Source organism: Vigna angularis, chromosome 6 (genome assembly GCF_016808095.1).
Source record: "Vigna angularis cultivar LongXiaoDou No.4 chromosome 6, ASM1680809v1, whole genome shotgun sequence".
Lineage (NCBI taxonomy): Eukaryota > Viridiplantae > Streptophyta > Magnoliopsida > Fabales > Fabaceae > Vigna > Vigna angularis.
The window spans coordinates 30,895,454-30,913,778 of NC_068975.1; the positions used below are offsets into that span (position 1 = coordinate 30,895,454).

Consider the following 18,325-nt stretch of genomic DNA (forward strand, 5'->3'; position numbering starts at 1 on the left):
TTCACATCACAGCAATTATCGTTCAAATGTTGTAGTGTGATAATGACGTAGGCAGAGTTTGATAGTATTTTACTTCTTGAAAATCAGTTTATCAAAAGTGAAAATAAGAATATTTAACATTTATTTTTTTAAGTTATTTAATTTAATGAAGTTTATTTCCACAATTTTACATATTAAGAAACACTGGTATTAGTTTAAAAATTAAATATATTATGGAATAAATAAATTATTTTTATTCATTAAAATATTTGTTTAATTTAATTTGATAGTTTAGAAACTATGTATATTACATAAACTCAACTAGAGGTGTCATAAATTTCACTTGTGGATAAATTTATCTTTAGACAAAAAAAATCCATCACAAAAGTTTTTTATTTTAAGTAAGTTAAAATGAAGATTAAAATGAATTTAGTTTGTTTTTAACCGATTAATTTTGTGTTTTTGTCCTTTATAGACTCATTATCTTTTATGGGTGAGGACACTTTATTCTGAAGAACCTATCTTTTAAACGTTACTTTTTATTTTCGTTTTGAAGAACTTGTTTGTTGTTTTTTTTGTTGAACTTGTTTGTTGTTTTTAATTGTTGAATTTGTTTGTTTTTGTTTCGTTAAACTTGTTTGTTGTTGTTTGATTTGAACTTGTTTATGGTTTGTTATTGATACTATATAAAATATCAAAAACTGAAATTTATTGTTTTTCTACTTTTCAAGTCAGTCTTGTAGAGTTGTAAAAAAGATAATTCATTAAAAAAATAAAAAAAATTGATTAACGCTGAATATTGACAAAATTCGACATCAATTTAAGGTCTCGTGATATGATGTCGACCTCAAATTCGACATAAAAGGCCCAAAAACAATAACGTTATACGATTTTGTTACTAGTGATTAATTTATTGTTTTGAGGTTTCAGCTAGAGAGTGATATCAATCATTTACATGGTAAAACTCAGTTCTCAGTGATGGTATTATGTCTTCTTGGTGAATCTCCTTTTGGTTAAACCTAACAAACTAATCCAAGTTAAAGATGAAGACGAAATTTTCTAAACTAAATATTGTAACTCAACTAAAATTTATTATATTTAAAGGATAAAAAACTTAAAAAAAAAACTATATTTGAAGGATGTTTCTCGTTAATTCACGTTACAAGAAAGTCTAGGTGAGAGAATTTAATCAACAACTATATAGACACCTTGTACAAATTGATAAAATTGTGGCTTAATTTTTTTGGAAGAGATAAAATATGTGAAAGTTATATTTGTTATGTAAATTCCTCCTTCACACTTTAATCAAATATCACTTAAAAGAAAAATCATGATCTTAAAATTCTAAAAAATTGCACATATGGTATTTAGAAGACTTCAAATTGTCTGCAAATACAACATCCAATGTGAATATGCCACTGTAACAAGAGCAACAAAATACTAATATGAAATAAAATACATTTTAAAAACTATAGTAATAAATATAATAAAAATATAAATAATTGCGAACTTTGATATCACATCGAGAAATTTGTAATTATGAAAATTATCTTTTAATAAACTAATTCATAAGAAAAAAGTTCTCAAATTAAAATAAACACAAATGTAAAAACAATTTATAAATGTAAGTAAATTATGTGTATTTAATTTCACTAATTGAAAGTCTCCCGTCAATTATATAAAACTAATTTATAATATTTAAATAAATACAAATTTTATCTTATAAATTAATTTTGATTAAATTTAAAATTTATTTATTAATGTGATATTTTTGAATTTATTATTTCATCTGTTATAAGTGATTTTATAAGATTTAATTAAATTAAATTTGTATTTTTTAACAAAAATAAAAATAATTAATAGTTTTTAAATTACCATAATATTTTATTAATCAATTAAGTTAATGTTTCAATATATGGATTATTTATCGATCTGCGTGTCATCCTCAAGCTGGGCAATGCTATAATATTCTTTACATTGTTCCGATTTTATTAGATGTTCCCGAAAAGATAAACATTCAGTGTAGTTTGGAGTACATATTCTCTCCAGAATTTGTCATATTCATTAATCTCCAAGTGTTTTTGCCAGAAGCCCACGTTCACGTTTTCAACTAAAACAAATAAAACTATGCCCCTTTCTTCATTTCTAACCATGCTTACATTACAACATAAATCTAATGCATTTATTCAACCATATTTTTATGCTTCGATTTAATAAAAATAAATTATCTTTTATAATTACATGATCTATTTATTTATTTTTAAATCTTGTATATTTTTATAAGTTTAGTTAAGTTTTAAATCTCTCATAACTTTAATTATTTTTAATTAAATATCTATTTTTTTTAATTGGATATTACAAAATTTTATATTTTAAATTGAGTATTTAGAGTTTGGTTATCTTAACAAAGCAATTCTTAATAATAATGTTAAGAAATATAACAAATTCGTTATCTAACATATTTTTGTAAAAACTATAAAAATCATTAAATTATTGTACTTTAGTTACAATATTATTTTTGTATTAATCACTGTTTAGTATTTATAAATAAACAATTAAAACGAGACAAAATAAGCCAACTGCTTAATAAAAAAAAATCAAACTTTACAATTAAAAATATAGAATTTTTGAATAATCAATTAGTAAAATTTATCGAAAACTCAATTAACTTAATGCAACAAATCTCTAATTCTAACTAACAAAAGTAATTCAACTTTTTAAAATTAAAATAACATCAATCCAAGTTGTAAAAATAAAAAGTCAAAACAAATCTTAAAAAAAATGAACTGGCAGACATTTATTTTAGCCACTTAAAAAAATATTTTATCCTACTTTAAACTATTTTATATTTAATTGATATAATCTATGCAATTTATTGAAGTTTATCGATAAGTTATTAGATGACATTTTTGTTTTCATTTTTAAATATATTAGGTTAAACAGTAATATATTCGATCTCGTCCCTGCTAACACTCCAAGCGCGCAAAAGATACAGCCATTGTTGACAGGCCATGACATTCGCGCAAACACTTCTCTGTATCTGAATAACCAAGCAGAATGGCTTCACATTTTTGCATCTCTCACTCTTTTCTTTTCCATAATCATCAATCTTTTCCCTCTGCATTCTCTGTTTCTTCTTCTTCTTCATTTTCTCTGCACAATTTTCTATTCTCAAACGTCACCTACGAACGCTTCACGCTTATCTCCAAAGCCTCTCTCCACCACCCTCACGCCCACGCGCCAAACCAAGACGCTGTTTCTCGCGACCCAGATACAAATTCCTCGTCTTTATCCAAAAGCCGCGTTTGGGTTAATCCCAGCAACCCTCGAGCCAAACACATCCGAACCAAATCGTCGAGCTCCAGGTACATTTACCTCACCAGACTCGCCGAGTCATTGAACTCGTGCACTCCCACCGCGCAACACGTATCCACAATTTTGAAGGGTCTAAGAGACAATGTTTCAGAAAGTGACGCTGTGTTCATTCTTGACAAGATGGTGAATTCTGTTACCGCGCCCTTTGTTCTCAGGTACTTCCTGGACAAGATTAAACCCTATGGAGACACCGAGGTGATTCTCTTTAACATCACCCTGAAGGCGTTTAGGAAGTCTAGGGATTTTGAAGGCGCAGAGAAGCTGTTCGATGAAATGATTCAACGAGGGGTTAAACCTGATAACATTACATTTTCGACTTTGATTAACTCTGCTAGGATGTGTTCCTTGCCCAATAAAGCCGTGGAATGGTTTGAAAAGCTTCCGAGTTTCGGGTGTGAACCCGATGCCATGGTGTACTCGGCTATGGTGTCTGCTTATGCGCAAACTAATAATGTTGATATGGCTTTGAGCTTGTATGATCGTGCAAAAGCTGAGAGATGGACCCTTGATGCATCGACATTCTCATCGTTGATTAAGATGCATGGCGTGTTAGGGAAGTACGATGAGGGCTTGAGAATCTTCGAGGAAATGAAGGCTCTTGGCGTGAAGCCTAGCGTGGTGACATACAACACACTGCTGGGTGGCTTGTTCAGGGCTAGGAGGTCATGGCAGGCCAAAAATATATATAAAGAGATGGTAACTGATGGGGTTTTGCCGGATTTTATAACCTATTCTACTCTTTTGCGAATTTATGCTGCAGCACAATATAGTGACGGTGCTTTCGGTGTTTATGAGGAAATGAAGGGGCATGGAATGGATTTGAGTGTGGATCTCTATAACAGGCTCTTGGCTATGTGTGCTAATGTTGGTTGCATAGATGAAGCTGTTGAAATTTTTGAAGACATGAAAAGTTCGGGGACTTGTCAGCCTAATAGCTTATCATTTTCATCTTTAATTACTGTATTTTCCTGCAATGGGATGGTTTCAGAAGCAGAAGGATTGTTGAATGAAATGGTCCAGTCTGGATTTCAGCCTACTATTTATGTTCTGACCTCACTTGTCCAGTGCTATGGGAAAGCTAAGCGAATTGATGATGTTGTGAAGATTTTTAAGCAACTCGTGGATTTGGACATTGTTCCCGATGTTCAATTTTGTTGTTGTCTTCTGAATGTTATGACTCAAACCCCAAAAGAAGAGCTTGGTAAGATAATAGAGTGCATTGAGAAGGCTAATACACAGCTTGGTTCTGTAATAAGATATTTGGTGGAAGAGAAGGAGGATGATGGAAATTTTAGAAAGGAAATATCAGAACTTCTTTATTCAATTGATGATAAAGTAAAGAAGCCCTTATGCAATTGTCTAATTGATCTTTGTGTCCGTCTGAATGAGCCGAACAGAGCACGTGACCTTCTGGACTTAGGATTGAAGCTTGAGATATATAAAAATTTACAATCCAGATCTCAAAATCAGTGGTCTTTACATTTAAAGAAACTCTCAGTTGGGGCTGCTATGACCGCATTAAATGTTTGGATAAATGACTTGTCTAAGGCATTGGAATCAGGGGAAGACCTTCCACCTCTACTTGGAGTTAACACTGGGTACGGAAAACACAAATATGTTTCAGATAAAGGTTTGGCTAGTGTATGTGAATCACATTTGAGGGAACTCAATGCTCCATTCCATGAGGCTCCAGATAAGGCTGGCTGGTTTTTGGTTACAAAGGATGCAGCCAAATCATGGCTGGAGTATAGGAGTTCAACTGAATCAATTGCTGATTTGAACTTTCAGGTTTCAGGTGGTTCAACATTGGCCGTTCAGTATGGATAATGTCTGTTTTAATAACGACATGCTTTTTTATTCTCCTTCAAGGGAAATTTTTAATTAGTAGATTCAATATATGCATATTTATTAAAATTTCAGTTATCTTGTAAAGTAACCGAGGACCTAATACTAGGCTAGATCTCTTTGCAGCTGTTCCATGGTCTAGGGAGTTGCATATTTGTTATATCATGTCCTTAATCTTCCTTTTTATTTGTTCTACGTTTGTATTTTTTGATGTTGCCATCATTTGCAAACTAAATCCAAATACTTCAATCGGAGTCATCATTGCTCCAAAATCTAAATATCCATAGATGACACTCTATACTTGAAATGTTTGACTAAGAATTCTTATAACCTCTTTTATTTGGGCCAAATGCATTTGATAGTTATTGTTAGACTTCAGGGCGTTGTAGGAGTACAGTGTAAAATGTTTCTCACCTCTAATACTGTAGGAAGAATGTTATAACTTTCTTGGTTTGTGCCATCCCATGTTGGCAGTTCCTTAATGCATCTCTATATATTTCTTTTTGCACCCTCATAAATTATTGTATCTCATATTGTTTAATCTAGAATATAAATTTTGTATTATAAAATATATAATTTAGAAAGCATTTTCAATTTGGTATTTTAAAATATACAATTAGAATATAAATATCTTTTGAATTATATAATTTAAAACATGTTTTTTAATGTATAATCTAAATATAAAATATTGTATTCCTGGTCGTGATGTGATATGCAGATTAATGTTTTTATTTCTTTGCTTAGTACATTAGTAGGTACTTTAATTATTGTGTTTGGAAACTATCCCTAAATTAAAAAAATGTAATTAGACCGTAATTTTTACACCTCTTGTATTTGGAGCTTTGAAGTCAGTAAAACTATAATAAATTGTTTTTATATAAACTAATTCCAGAGATTAAATTAAAAAATATAGAAGATCAGTGCCTTTATTTACAGTTTTGTTAGCTTAAGAACATATTAGCTCTTAATATCTCTTTATGGCATAACTGTGTGTAATTTTGTGAAGTTGAATCCATTCTTGGTGTTATCCAAATAGCCTATAAAAAGGCTTGATTGCCATGCTATTTTTTTTTAAATAGTGAAGAAATTAGTGCATTAAAATACATTTGAAAATTGTAATGCGGAACTAGTGTTTTAAAATGGTAATTCATTATTAAGTCAATTTTCAGGAAAAAAAGATGTAACAGGTCCAATTCTTTATTAAATCTTTTTTAAAGACCGAGCAGAAACCGAATTTAAATATGGTATGACAAAGTTTCTATGTATTACAAAAAGTTACTTAATAATTACTCTTTAAAAATATATTAAAAGACTAACATATCCTTCACTGTAAGCAAAATCATGTTTGGGCGAAATGAATAAGTTTAAATCCAATTTGAGTCAATTATTTAAGGTTAAAGGTTTATAAATATATCTAAAATCCAAAAGGGCTACTTAAGAAAACACTTTCTAATTTGGCTTCCTTTTGTTTTTGTCCACCAATTTTATTGGGTTGTGTTGCGCTTTTTCTTTATTCCTGTAGTTCAGCGTTACTTCCTCTACCATCACACCTAACTTCCTACACCTCGCCATTCCTTTTTTGTCCCTATAAAATATTTAATCTCCATTCCTTTTTTTTCCCTATAAAATATTTAATTTGTGATGGTTAAAACATATTTTTCTTAAACGGATATAGTTATCCGTAGAACATTTAAACATTTAAACGGGTCTCATAGATACCTTAAACGGATATCGGTATCTATTCCTCTTTTCCTCTTTTTTTTCTCATTTCTTAAGCACACTGTCTGGGGTTCTAATAGATGTCGCCCAATTAACAGCAAATCCACCACCCACTGTTGACCCTGCCAGAATTACTATTTTTCCATCCTAAGGTGCAAAAGTTCCTCGTAATTCATAAAGCTCATTCAAAAAAGCCCTTCCAAATAAGAACAATCACCGGAGGCATAATAGTTACCCTTCTCAAGAACAAGCACCTTGAAGCCTGAACTTGCTGAATAGCAGCTACAACTCCTCCCCACACCTTGAAAAAATTAGATTATACAAACTTTTCTGCTTCATCTAGAATCTTGTTGGTATCGGTGGTTATTTGGCATTTCTTCAATTTGAAGAGTGCCAAAACACATTCTATTTTTTTCATTTTCTTTATCAGTCTTTCCAAAAGATTTGTATTTGATACTTGAGGAAAAGACCCAAGCTGAAAAAATTTAACATAAATATAAAAGATTAGTGGTAACAAGAAAAACAATGTGTAAATCTAGTATCATAGTTTGCTTGAATCAATCACCAACCTGTTGAAGCGCCCTATTCATCTCTAGGTAAGAGACATAAACTTTTGAAAAAATAGGCACTATTCATCTTTTGAATCTGCAATTAAAAGTACCAATATACAGTTACAAAAAATGTATATCTTTTACGGTGCACGTTAGAAAATTTTCAAAAATCATGGAATATGCATTCAATATCAAGGTAGAAGGAAAAGAAAGTGAAGAGAAACAACTTCTTCATTACCTGTTGGTAAACCTGCTCCTTCCAATCCACATTTGCAGATTTTCCAGTTTATGAAATAGAATAGGTAAACATGATCATTAAACCTACAAAAAATCACACATGTTGGTGCAAGTATATTATTGGGAGTTGATGGGAGTAGGTTATGAAAAATTTCCATGGGAGCGTCAAATAGAGGAAGCATTACACATCTTAATACCTTGAGCAGGGAAGACTTCCCCTGAGGCATTAGAGTTTGAGAGACAAGGTTTGGATTCAGCATTCATTGGTTGTGAAAATAGTTCCTTTGTCTTTTTAGATAACCAATAACAGTACTCAGCCTGCAAATAGGTGCAGACCATGAAGTCGATAAGACTATTATGGTTTTCAAAACGAATTTCAGCTCATATCTTTCCAGTTGTTGAACAAGCCCAGATGTAGAAGGTCCATCACTTTGAAAATGCAGCTGAACAAGAGAGCAAAAAATTAAGGTTTTAAGAAAAAATTAAAAAAGGTAAAGGATAAAAGTAAAAAAAGGTATTTTTAGAATTAAAAAAAATTGAGGAGGTAGTGTGTGGTGGTGGAGGAAGTAACGCTCCCTGTAGTTTCGTGATAACTGCACGGGGCTTTCTTCCAGCCCAATGTTTTTCTTCATGCACCCCAAATTTCTCTTCGGTGTCCATTATAGTTCTACAAATTATATATATAAATTAATTAATTAATTAGATAAACAGTAATTACTGTTTTCATATCCGTATTTACTCTTTTGCTATATTTACTCAGCACCCACAAGTCACCAATTTCATTTCTTCTCTTTTTCTCGAATTTCAAAATTTGATTTTAGATATTTTTTTTTAGATTTTGAAATCTGGTTTTAGATTTTCAAAAAATGGATTTTAAAATTGGGAGTCTCCTAGATTTTTGACTTCTGAGGTTTTTGTTTTTGGGTTTCAAAATTAGGTTCTTGAAATGTTCTGGATTTCAAAAGCTGATTATAGATTTTATAAAAATTCAAATTTGGTTCTAGATGTTTGAAAATTGGATTTTGAAATCGGTTCTTGATTTTTCTGGATTTCGAAATATGATTTTTGAGTTTTTCATATTTCAAAATCTAATTTTGGAACTTTTTATATTTTGAAATTCAATTATAATTTTTTTTTTAGATTTTGAAATGGAATTTTTCCAATTTCAAAATCCGATTTTAGATTTTTTTGGACTCCAAAATCTGATTTTGGATTTTATCATATTTTGAAATCAAGTTACGAGTTTTCAAAATTTGGATTTCAAAATTTGCTTTTGGATTTTCTTGGATTTTAAAATCTGATTTTTGAGTTTCTCAGACATTGAAATCCAGTTTCAGAATTTTTCGAATTTTGAAAATTTATTGTGTATATTTTCCTAATTTTGAAATTTGGTTCAAAATTTTTATAATTTAGTTCTGTATTTTCGAAATTCAGTTCTGATTTTTTCTGAATTTGGAAATCTAGTTTTTGATTTTTTTTTCTAGCGAATGAACGAGAACAAAAAGAGAAACGAGGTGCAAAGATGAGATGCAAATGAGAGGAAGGAGATGCAGCTGAAGAATGAGGCACAAATGATGTGCAGTAGCAGCGCTGAAGGGTCTCAAATAACATTTTAAAGCTTAATCAAAGTCATCACTGTTACAGACGTTGTATTTTTACTGCACTTCCAATTACAATTATTATTCATTGCCGCTGCACTCTTTAAGAGGAAGAATAATAGAGAAAGAGTAAAACATTGAGTTTGGTGAGAAGTTTATTCCAAAAGACATTATATATTTTCTGAAAAGTATTTTGAAAAATTCTATTTTGAATTTCATTCCATATATTTTAAATAAATTATTTCAGAAAACATATCACATGTTTTAAAAAATTTATTCTAGAAAAGTTTAATTTTGAAAAAGTTGTTAATTCTAAAATACATTTATTCTAGAAATCCTCCCCTAAAAATTTTATTCCAAAACGGTGATATAATTTTTTTTTTAAATATGGGGTTGCAGATAGAAATTATGGGAGGGAGGAAGAAAAAACCACTGTTAGATTCTATTAACTGTCTGGAACAGTTATGTGGTATCGGAATCTCATGCCGAGACAATAACCGAAAATGGCTCATCCTCACCCTCTTTGCTCTTCCCGTTGTTCCACTTATTCCTTCTCATTCCATTCTGGCAAACCCTTCATTATCATTCCTTCTCGTTCCAAAACTCTTCTCCCCGCCCCACCACGCTTCTCCTCTGCACAACCCTTCAACACTCTACGAGACGCAAAACTCGATGACCCAGCTGCAAAGTCTTCGTCTTTATCCAAAAATTCCATCTGGGTCAATCCCAAAAGCTCCAGAGCCAAACAACGTTGGAAGATTTCACCTCAGACCAGGTCATCATTTCTCTCCAAACTCGCCAAGTCTCTGGACTCGTGCAACCCTACCAACGAACATGTCTCTCAAATCCTCGATGTCTTAGGGGACAACATTCTCGAACGCGATGCTGTGTTTATTCTCAATGTTATGGTCAATCCCACTACTGCACTCCTCGCTCTTGGGCACTTCCAGCAAAAGATTAACCCCGCAAAACACGTTGTTCTTTACAACGTTACTCTGAAGGTGTTTAGGGAGGTTAGGGATTTTGAAGGTATAGAGAAGCTGTTTGATGAAATGCTTCAAAGAGGAGTCAACCCTAATATCATTACGTTTTCAACTATAATTACCTCTGCTACCATGTGTTCTTTGCCGCGCAAGGCTGTGGAGTGGTTTGAGAAAATGCATTCCTTCGGGGTTGAACCTGATAACAGTATATTCCTCTTTATGATTCGTGCTTATGCAAGTAGCGGTAATGCGGAAATGGCTATGAAACTCTACTATCGTGCAAAAGCAGAGAAATGGCGCGTTGACACGGGAGTGTTCTCGGCATTGATTAAGACGTGTGGGATATCGGAGAATTTTGATGGATGTCTGAGTGTTTACAATGATATGAAGGTTCTTGGTGTCAAGCCTAGCATGGTAACTTATAACACGCTGTTGTATGCCATGGGGAGAGGGAGGAGGGCCTTGGATGCAAAGGCTATATATGAGGATATGTTAAATAGTGGATTTTCACCAAGTTGGGCTACCTATGCGGCTCTTTTACAAGCCTATTGTAAAGCACGTTTTCGTGAGGATGCGCTGGGAGTTTACAGGGAAATGAAGGAAAAGGGAATGGATGTGGATGCAGTTCTTTATAACTTGCTCTTTGACATGTGTGCTGATGTTGGTTGCTTGGACGAAGCTTCTGAAATCTTTGAAGACATGAAAAGTTCGGGGACTTGCCAACCAGACAATTTGACATACGCGTGCTTGATCAACATGTACAGTTCTCATCTTAAACACAGCGATTCTTTGGAGTCGAGCAATCCATGGGAGCAACAGGTCTCCACGATTTTGAAGGGTATAGTGGGCAAGATTTCAGAAAGAGATGCTATATTTATTCTCAGTAAGATGGTGGATCCCAACACTGCCTTATTTGTTCTTAGATATTTCCATAGCAAGATTAATTTCACCAGAGATAAGGAGGTGATTACTTACAACGTGACCCTGAATTTGTTTAGGAAGTCTAGGGATTTTGAAGGAGCAGAGAATTTGTTTGATGAAATGCTTTATAGAGGTGTAAAACCAGATAACATAACATTTTCAACAATGGCTATCTGTGCTAGTGTGTCTGGTTTTCCCGATAAGGCTGTGGAGCTATTCGAAAAGATGCCCAGCTTTGGGTGTGAACGTGATGACATCACAAGCTCAGCCATGATATATGGTTATGCACGCACAAATAAGGTTGATAAGGCTTTGGAACTATATGGTCGTGCAAAAGCTGAGAAATGGCGCGTTGACGCAGTAACGTTCTCAGCATTGATCAAGATGTTTAGCGTGGCAGGAAACTATGATAAATGCTTAATAATCTACCAAGACATGAAAGTTCTTGGTGTGAAGCCTAGTATGGCGACATATAATAATCTGTTGGGTGCCATGTTGAGAGCTAGGAATCACCGACAGGCCAAGACTATATATAATGAGATGAAAAACAGCGGTGTTTCGCCAGATTTTATAACATATGCATCACTTTTGGAAGTCTATACTAGAGCACTATGTGGTGAAGATGCTCTTGGTCTTTATAAAGAAATGAAAGGGAACGGAGTGAATGTTACTTCGGATCTTTATAACAAGCTTTTATCCATGTGCGCTGATCTTGGCTACATAGATAAAGCTGTTGAAATTTTTTATGATATGAAAAGTTCTGGGTCTTGCCAGCCTGACAGTTGGACATTTACTTTCTTAATGACCATGTATTCCCGCAGTGGGAGAGTTTCAGAGGCGGAAGGAATATTGAATGAAATGATCCAATCTGGATTACAACCTAATATTTTTGTTATGACATCACTTGTCCACTGCTATGGAAAAGTTAAGCGAACTGATGATGTTGTGAAAATATTTAATCAACTTCTTGAATTGGGCATTGATCCAAATGATCACTTCTGCAGCTGTCTGTTAAATGTTTTGACTCAAGCACCAAAAGAAGAGCTTGGTAAACTAACAGATTGCATTGAGAAGGCTAATCCAAAGCTTGGGACTGCGGTAAGATATTTGGTGGAAGGGAAGGAGGGCAATGGAGATTTTAGAAAGGAAACGGTAGAACTTCTAAATTCATTTCATGCTGAAGTGAAAAAGCCTTTATGCAATTGTCTAATTGATCTTTGTGTCAAACTGAATGTGCCTGAAAGAGCATGCGACCTTCTGGATTTAGGACTGATGCTTGAGATATATACAGATATACAATCCAGATCTCAAAATCAGTGGTCTCTGCATCTGAAGGAGCTCTCAGTTGGAGCTGCTATGACTGCATTACATGTTTGGATTAATGACTTGTCTCGGGAATTGGAATCAGGGAAGGACCTTCCTCCACTTCTTGGAATTAATACTGGGCAAGGAAAACACAAGTATTCAGACAAAGGCTTGGCTACTGTCTTTGAATCACATTTGAAGGAACTCAATGCTCCATTCTACGAGGCTGCAGATAACCCTGGTTGGTTTTTGGTTACAAAGCCAGCAGCCATATCATGGCTGCAATCTAGGGGTTCAACAGAATCAATTGCTAGTTTGAACACTCTGGCTTTAGGTGTTCCAGCAATGGCCCTTTAGTATCATGTTAATCTTTTCGGCTTTTTCCAATTCCTTCTGCCGAGATTTTGTGCTGTATATATGTGCACGAAACTTCTTCTGAAGAAAAAAAATAGCAACACATGATTTCAATATTATTTTCTAGTCCTAAATTGTTACTCCCAGTACAAATATTTTCATTGAAATAACTGTAAGTTTTATTTATTGTTATAGTAAGCGATTTGTTTTCATGGATTTGCTACCAAATTATTATTAGCACTGTTATTAAAAGATCAAAATGTTATTATAACTTTGAAATGCTTTTTTCTTAACTAAATAAGTTGAAATTCGGAGAACAACGATAATTTATGGGTTTTATATTCAAAGTAAATTACTTCTTTTTCAGACAAATATATAGTAAATGAATTAATATTTATTTGAATTAGAAACTTTTAAGTTAATTCAGATTTGAATATTTTTCTGTTGACTACTGAAATTAAATTCATATAATGGCGTAAATTTTTTCTGTTCACTACTGAAATAAATTTATAAGTTTTTTAATTTATTTTGATAAAACTTGGGAGGAGCTTATTAAAGTGTATTTTTTTTATATTTCAATTGTTTAAAAACTAAACCTATGAATAAATTTTTCATAACTTAATTTATAAGTATTTAGTTAAATTATATAACTAAATTCATCTTTAATTGATTGGTTGTTGAGAGTTTACTAAAATCCACTTATGTCAATTATTTGATTTTAAACGCGGAAAAAATCTTTTAATCCAATCACGAGTCATTTATTTATGATTATGCAGTGAAATAATCAGCATGTTCCATTTTTTAAATTTAATTACTTATTTCATCCCTACATTTACAAAAAAAAAAATCGAATTTCAATCTCTTTTAAATTCTCTTTTCTGTTTAAGCACAACTTTATGTGGGTCTCATCTAATGTCTACAATAATTTGTTTCTTTCGATAGATTTATTCTTTGTGAGATAATGAATGTGAATAACATGTTTTTTTCCTTTCAAATGATTTATGAATAAATGAGAGAGTGTTTGAGAGAGAGATGAGATTTTAACTTTCTCAAGGTGAGGTGATTTGAGAAAATGAAATATACACTTTGAACTTTTTCTGAAATTTATCACTTTTTATCTATATAACTAATAATCATAAAAAATAATAATTTAATAATAATAAGTTTAATAATAATGAAATATAAAATATTCAAAATAATATTAATGAAAAAATAATACATCTAAATAAAATACTAATACAAATTATAATAACAAAAAGTAATTAATTAATAATAGTATTACCTTTTTATAATTCAATATTTAATTAAAATTGTTTCTAACCAATCACATTTTATTTTAAATTCACTACACCTATTAAATTTATTTTTCTATAAAAAAATCACCCCAATTATATTTGAAATTAGTTTTAACTAATTAAATTCATTTTTTATTAATTTTAACTATAATAAATATCTAATCTTACTTTACTTTTAAATATATTCATTTTCATTTCTAAATCTTTTAAAACAATACCAATTTATCTTTTATTTTCTATCAAATTCATTTACCCACTTTTTAAAATTATGTTCTGAAAGGAAAACAGTCTGAGAGAGTTTAAGAAATTTAAAGTTAAACATTATGGAAATTAGTTTACAAAAAAATGTATATTAATATCGGTTTTAATGGAAGCTTTTCATTTTTATTTTTTTAACCTCTCTCTCTATATATAATAATTTATTTGTTTCTACATCGAGAGCGACTAGAAACTAAGAAAAGAACATATCAATTTTGCTGAAAATTACACCTTTTCCTTCTCAAGTATTTAAGTTAGTATAATTATGGTTAAATAATAATATTTTGATCACTCTTATTTGATATGTAACGAAGTTGTGATGTATAAAATAATAATTGATAAAATATCATTATAATTTCAGATATAAAATCATGGATTTGTGGGAGCAATATATTATAAATAATAAATATTGTTACACTCTTATGTAACTTCAGAACTTTATATATTCAATGTATAAAGTTAAAGGGGGCAAAAAATAAATTTAATATAGTTCATTGATGAGCATATGGTCTGAGTCTCCATAGTCTCAGAGAAGGAAGGAAAATGGCTCAATCTTACCTTCTCAGCACTTGTTCATCTTCTTCGTCTTCTTCCCCTTCTTCTTATGCAATCTATTATGGCAAACCCGTCGCCATCACCACATCTATCTCATTCTCTCACTCTTCCCGCCATTTCAAACTTCTCAATTTTTCTTATCAACTCTCTCCTCTCCTCTCTAAACCCAAAACCCTGCTCCAAGCCACCAATATTCTCCAAGACACAAAACTCGACGACCCAGTTGCAAAATCTCCATCTTTATCGAAAAATTCCATCTGGGTCAATCCCAAAAGCCCCAGAGCCAAACAGCTTTGGAAGAATTCCAGTCATACCGTTTCATCACCTCTCGCCAAACTCGCCAAGTCTCTGGATTCATGCAACCCCACCCGCGAACACGTCTCTGAAATCCTCAGCGTTTTAGGGGACGACGTTTCAGAACGCGATGCCGTCATTATTCTCAATGCCATGGTGAATCCCTACACTGCACTCCTCGCTGTTGACTACTTCAAGCAGAAGATAAAACCTTCTAGTCAGGTTATTCTCTACAACGTTACCCTGAAGCTGTTTAGGGAGGTAAAGGATTTTGAAGGAGCAGAGAAGCTGTTTGATGAAATGCTTCAAAGAGGGATCCACCCTAATCTCATTACTTTTTCAACTATGATTAGCTGCGCTTCCATGTGTTCTTTTCCACATAAGGCTGTGAAGTGGTTTGAGATGATGCCCACTTTCGGGTGTGAACCGGATAATAATTTGTCCTCGTCCATGATATATGTTTATGCAAGAACTGGTAATGCTGACATGGCTTTGAAACTGTACGATCAAGCAAAAGCAGAGAAATGGCATGTTGAAACGGTGGTGTTCTCGGGGTTGATTAAGATGTTTGGGATGTCAGGGGATTACGATGAGTGCTTGAACGTTTACAATGATATGAAAGTTGTTGGTGCGAAGCCCAATTTGGTAACATATAATGCTCTGTTGTATGCCATGGGGAGAGCTAAGAGAGCCCGGGAAGCCAAAGCTATATATGAGGAGATGCTAGGTAATGGATTGTCACCAACTTGGCCTACCTACGCAGCTCTTTTACAAGCCTATTGTAGAGCCCGGTTCAGCAAGAATGCGATGAGAGTTTACAAGGAAATGAAGGAAAAAGGGAAGGATATCGATGTAGTTCTTTATAACATGCTTTTTGACATGTGTGCAAATGTTGGTTGTATAGATGAAGCTGTTAAAATTTTTGAAGACATGAAAAGTTCTGGGACTTGTCGACCGGACAAATTTACATATGCATCTTTGATCAACATGTACTCTTGCCTTAGCAAAATTTCAGAGATGGAGGCCATGTTCAATGAAATGATGGAATCTGGATTTCAACCTGATGTAATAGTTCTTACATCACTTCTCCATTGCTATGGAAAAGCCAAGCGAACTGATGATGTTGTAAAGGTATTTAATCAGCTCATGGATTTGGGCATCAGTCCTGATGGCCGCTTCTGTGATTGTCTTCTATATGCAATGTCCCAAGTACCAAAAGAAGAATCTGGTAAGCTCGCAGGTTGCATTGAGAAGGCTAATCCAATGCTTGGGTCTGTGCTAAGGTATTTGATGAAAAAGCATGAGGATGGTGAAAATTTTAGAAAGGAAGCATTAGAACTTTTTAACTCAACTGAACCTGATGTAAAAAAGTCCATGTGTAATTGTTTAATTGATCTTTGTGTGAACCTGGATGTGCCCGACAGAGCTCGTGACCTTTTGGATCTTGGGTTGACTCTTCGGATATATACTGATATACAGTCAAGATCTCAAGCTAAGTGGTCTCTGCATCTAAAGAGACTCTCAGTTGGAGCAGCTCTGACTGCCTTAAGTGTTTGGATAAATGACTTGTCTAAGGCTTTGGAGTTAGGGGAAGACCTTCCACCACTACTTGGAATCAACACTGGGCATGGGAAACACAGGCTTTCAGATAAAGCTTTGCCAACTGTTTTTGAATCATATCTGAAGGAACTTAAAGCTCCGTTCCATAAGGCTGCCAATATGGATGGCTGGTTTTTGGCTACCAGTGAAGCAGCCACATCATGGCTGCAGTCCAGGGGTTCAACAGTGGCTCTTCCCCAATGAAATTGTTGTTTACTTTTAGGCAACCTTGTAGCATGTTGAATTTAAGCATTTTCCTATACAGTGGGAACAAAATTTTGGTATTAAGTAGTTTCTGATTATTTTTTTGGTTATGGATGTCTTACATTGTGAATGAAGAAGGCGGCCTGATACTAATATCTTGAAAGCGCATATGAAAGTAATTACTTATTGGCTCTGGTGAATTTCTTACGCGAATGTTGTAGGATATTAGTAGTGTTGATTGAATAAAAATGGATACTGGAATTTGTTTTGGCCTGGACAGGCAGCTGCACAGGGTGAAAGTTGGTCTTGTGCTAGTTTGTTTTCTAAAGCCTTTCTTATTTTGGAAAGGTTGATGCGGCGCATGTTCCTACTTTGTTCTATATAAACAAAGTCTGGTACCTTCTGTTCTATCTGAAAGCAGGTTTAGAGGGCCAGGATCTATATCTTCAAATTGAGGACCGCAAATTTAGGAGATGGTAGAGATCAACAAAGTGAAAACAGCCTAGCAATATTTTTATTATGGTACAAAAAACAATGAAAAAGCTTAGCTCTGAGCTATGAATCAAGTGTGGTACTTCTTTCCACTTTCCAACTATACCAATTTTTCTATGTTTGGATCCATGCTTGTAACATTAATTTTAAAGTGATGTGATTTGTGTTTAGACGTTTTTATCTCAGAAGTTAGTAAAGTTTATTATAACTTTTATATCTAGCACAGAAGTTGCTTAAAATTACTTAGTCAAAATCAATTCTTTAACATATAGAATTAAACATATGAATACTTATATAAAATTAAATTAACTAGTATTTCCACATGCACTTGCTAAAGCTCAATATAAAACTGAAAAGAAGGTTGTGGTTGACCTTTACATTGAACGTGCTGGTTGACCTTTACATTGAACGTGCTGGTTGACCTTTTTTGTCAATTGTTTTATCATGTGGGATTGACTCAGTTTATGGTTTGAGTGTACTATTATTATTATTATTATAATCAATAATTAATCCTGGACAACGGTTGGCAAATTAATGAATAAAGGGCTTTTGACTTTTGTTGAGAGAATAGTTTAGGAGATATGTGCTTGCAACTTCAAGTCCTACATTAACCTGAGTGCCTGTCCAGTCATCCCATTTTGGCTTTTAGACAGAATGGAACATAACTCTTCTGTAAATTCTTATTTTAAAAGAAGTCAACGAACAAAAGGAATGGGACCAGTGATGGTTTGCACGTTAATATTTTATCCAACTTATTTTGA

General features: G+C 33.0%; 3 protein-coding genes across 3 annotated transcripts; all 3 read left to right on the plus strand.

Moving 5' to 3' along the window:
* The first annotated feature begins 2,912 nt into the window (after nt 1-2,912).
* On the plus strand, nt 2,913-5,471 carry LOC108341809 (pentatricopeptide repeat-containing protein At4g16390, chloroplastic). The gene has a single exon (XM_017579462.2). It carries the CDS (start codon nt 3,037-3,039, stop codon nt 5,179-5,181), a length of 2,145 nt encoding a protein of 714 aa, XP_017434951.1. The 5' UTR covers nt 2,913-3,036; the 3' UTR covers nt 5,182-5,471.
* A 4,253-nt stretch (nt 5,472-9,724) lies between these two features.
* Nucleotides 9,725-13,079, plus strand: LOC108341181 (pentatricopeptide repeat-containing protein At4g16390, chloroplastic). The gene has a single exon (XM_017578841.2). The coding sequence runs from the start codon at nt 9,808-9,810 to the stop codon at nt 12,868-12,870; it is 3,063 nt and encodes a 1,020-aa protein (XP_017434330.1). The 5' UTR covers nt 9,725-9,807; the 3' UTR covers nt 12,871-13,079.
* A 1,811-nt stretch (nt 13,080-14,890) lies between these two features.
* On the plus strand, nt 14,891-17,734 carry LOC108341142 (pentatricopeptide repeat-containing protein At4g16390, chloroplastic). Its single transcript, XM_017578795.2, has one exon. The coding sequence runs from the start codon at nt 14,964-14,966 to the stop codon at nt 17,070-17,072; it is 2,109 nt and encodes a 702-aa protein (XP_017434284.2). The 5' UTR covers nt 14,891-14,963; the 3' UTR covers nt 17,073-17,734.
* The last annotated feature ends 591 nt before the right edge of the window (nt 17,735-18,325 follow it).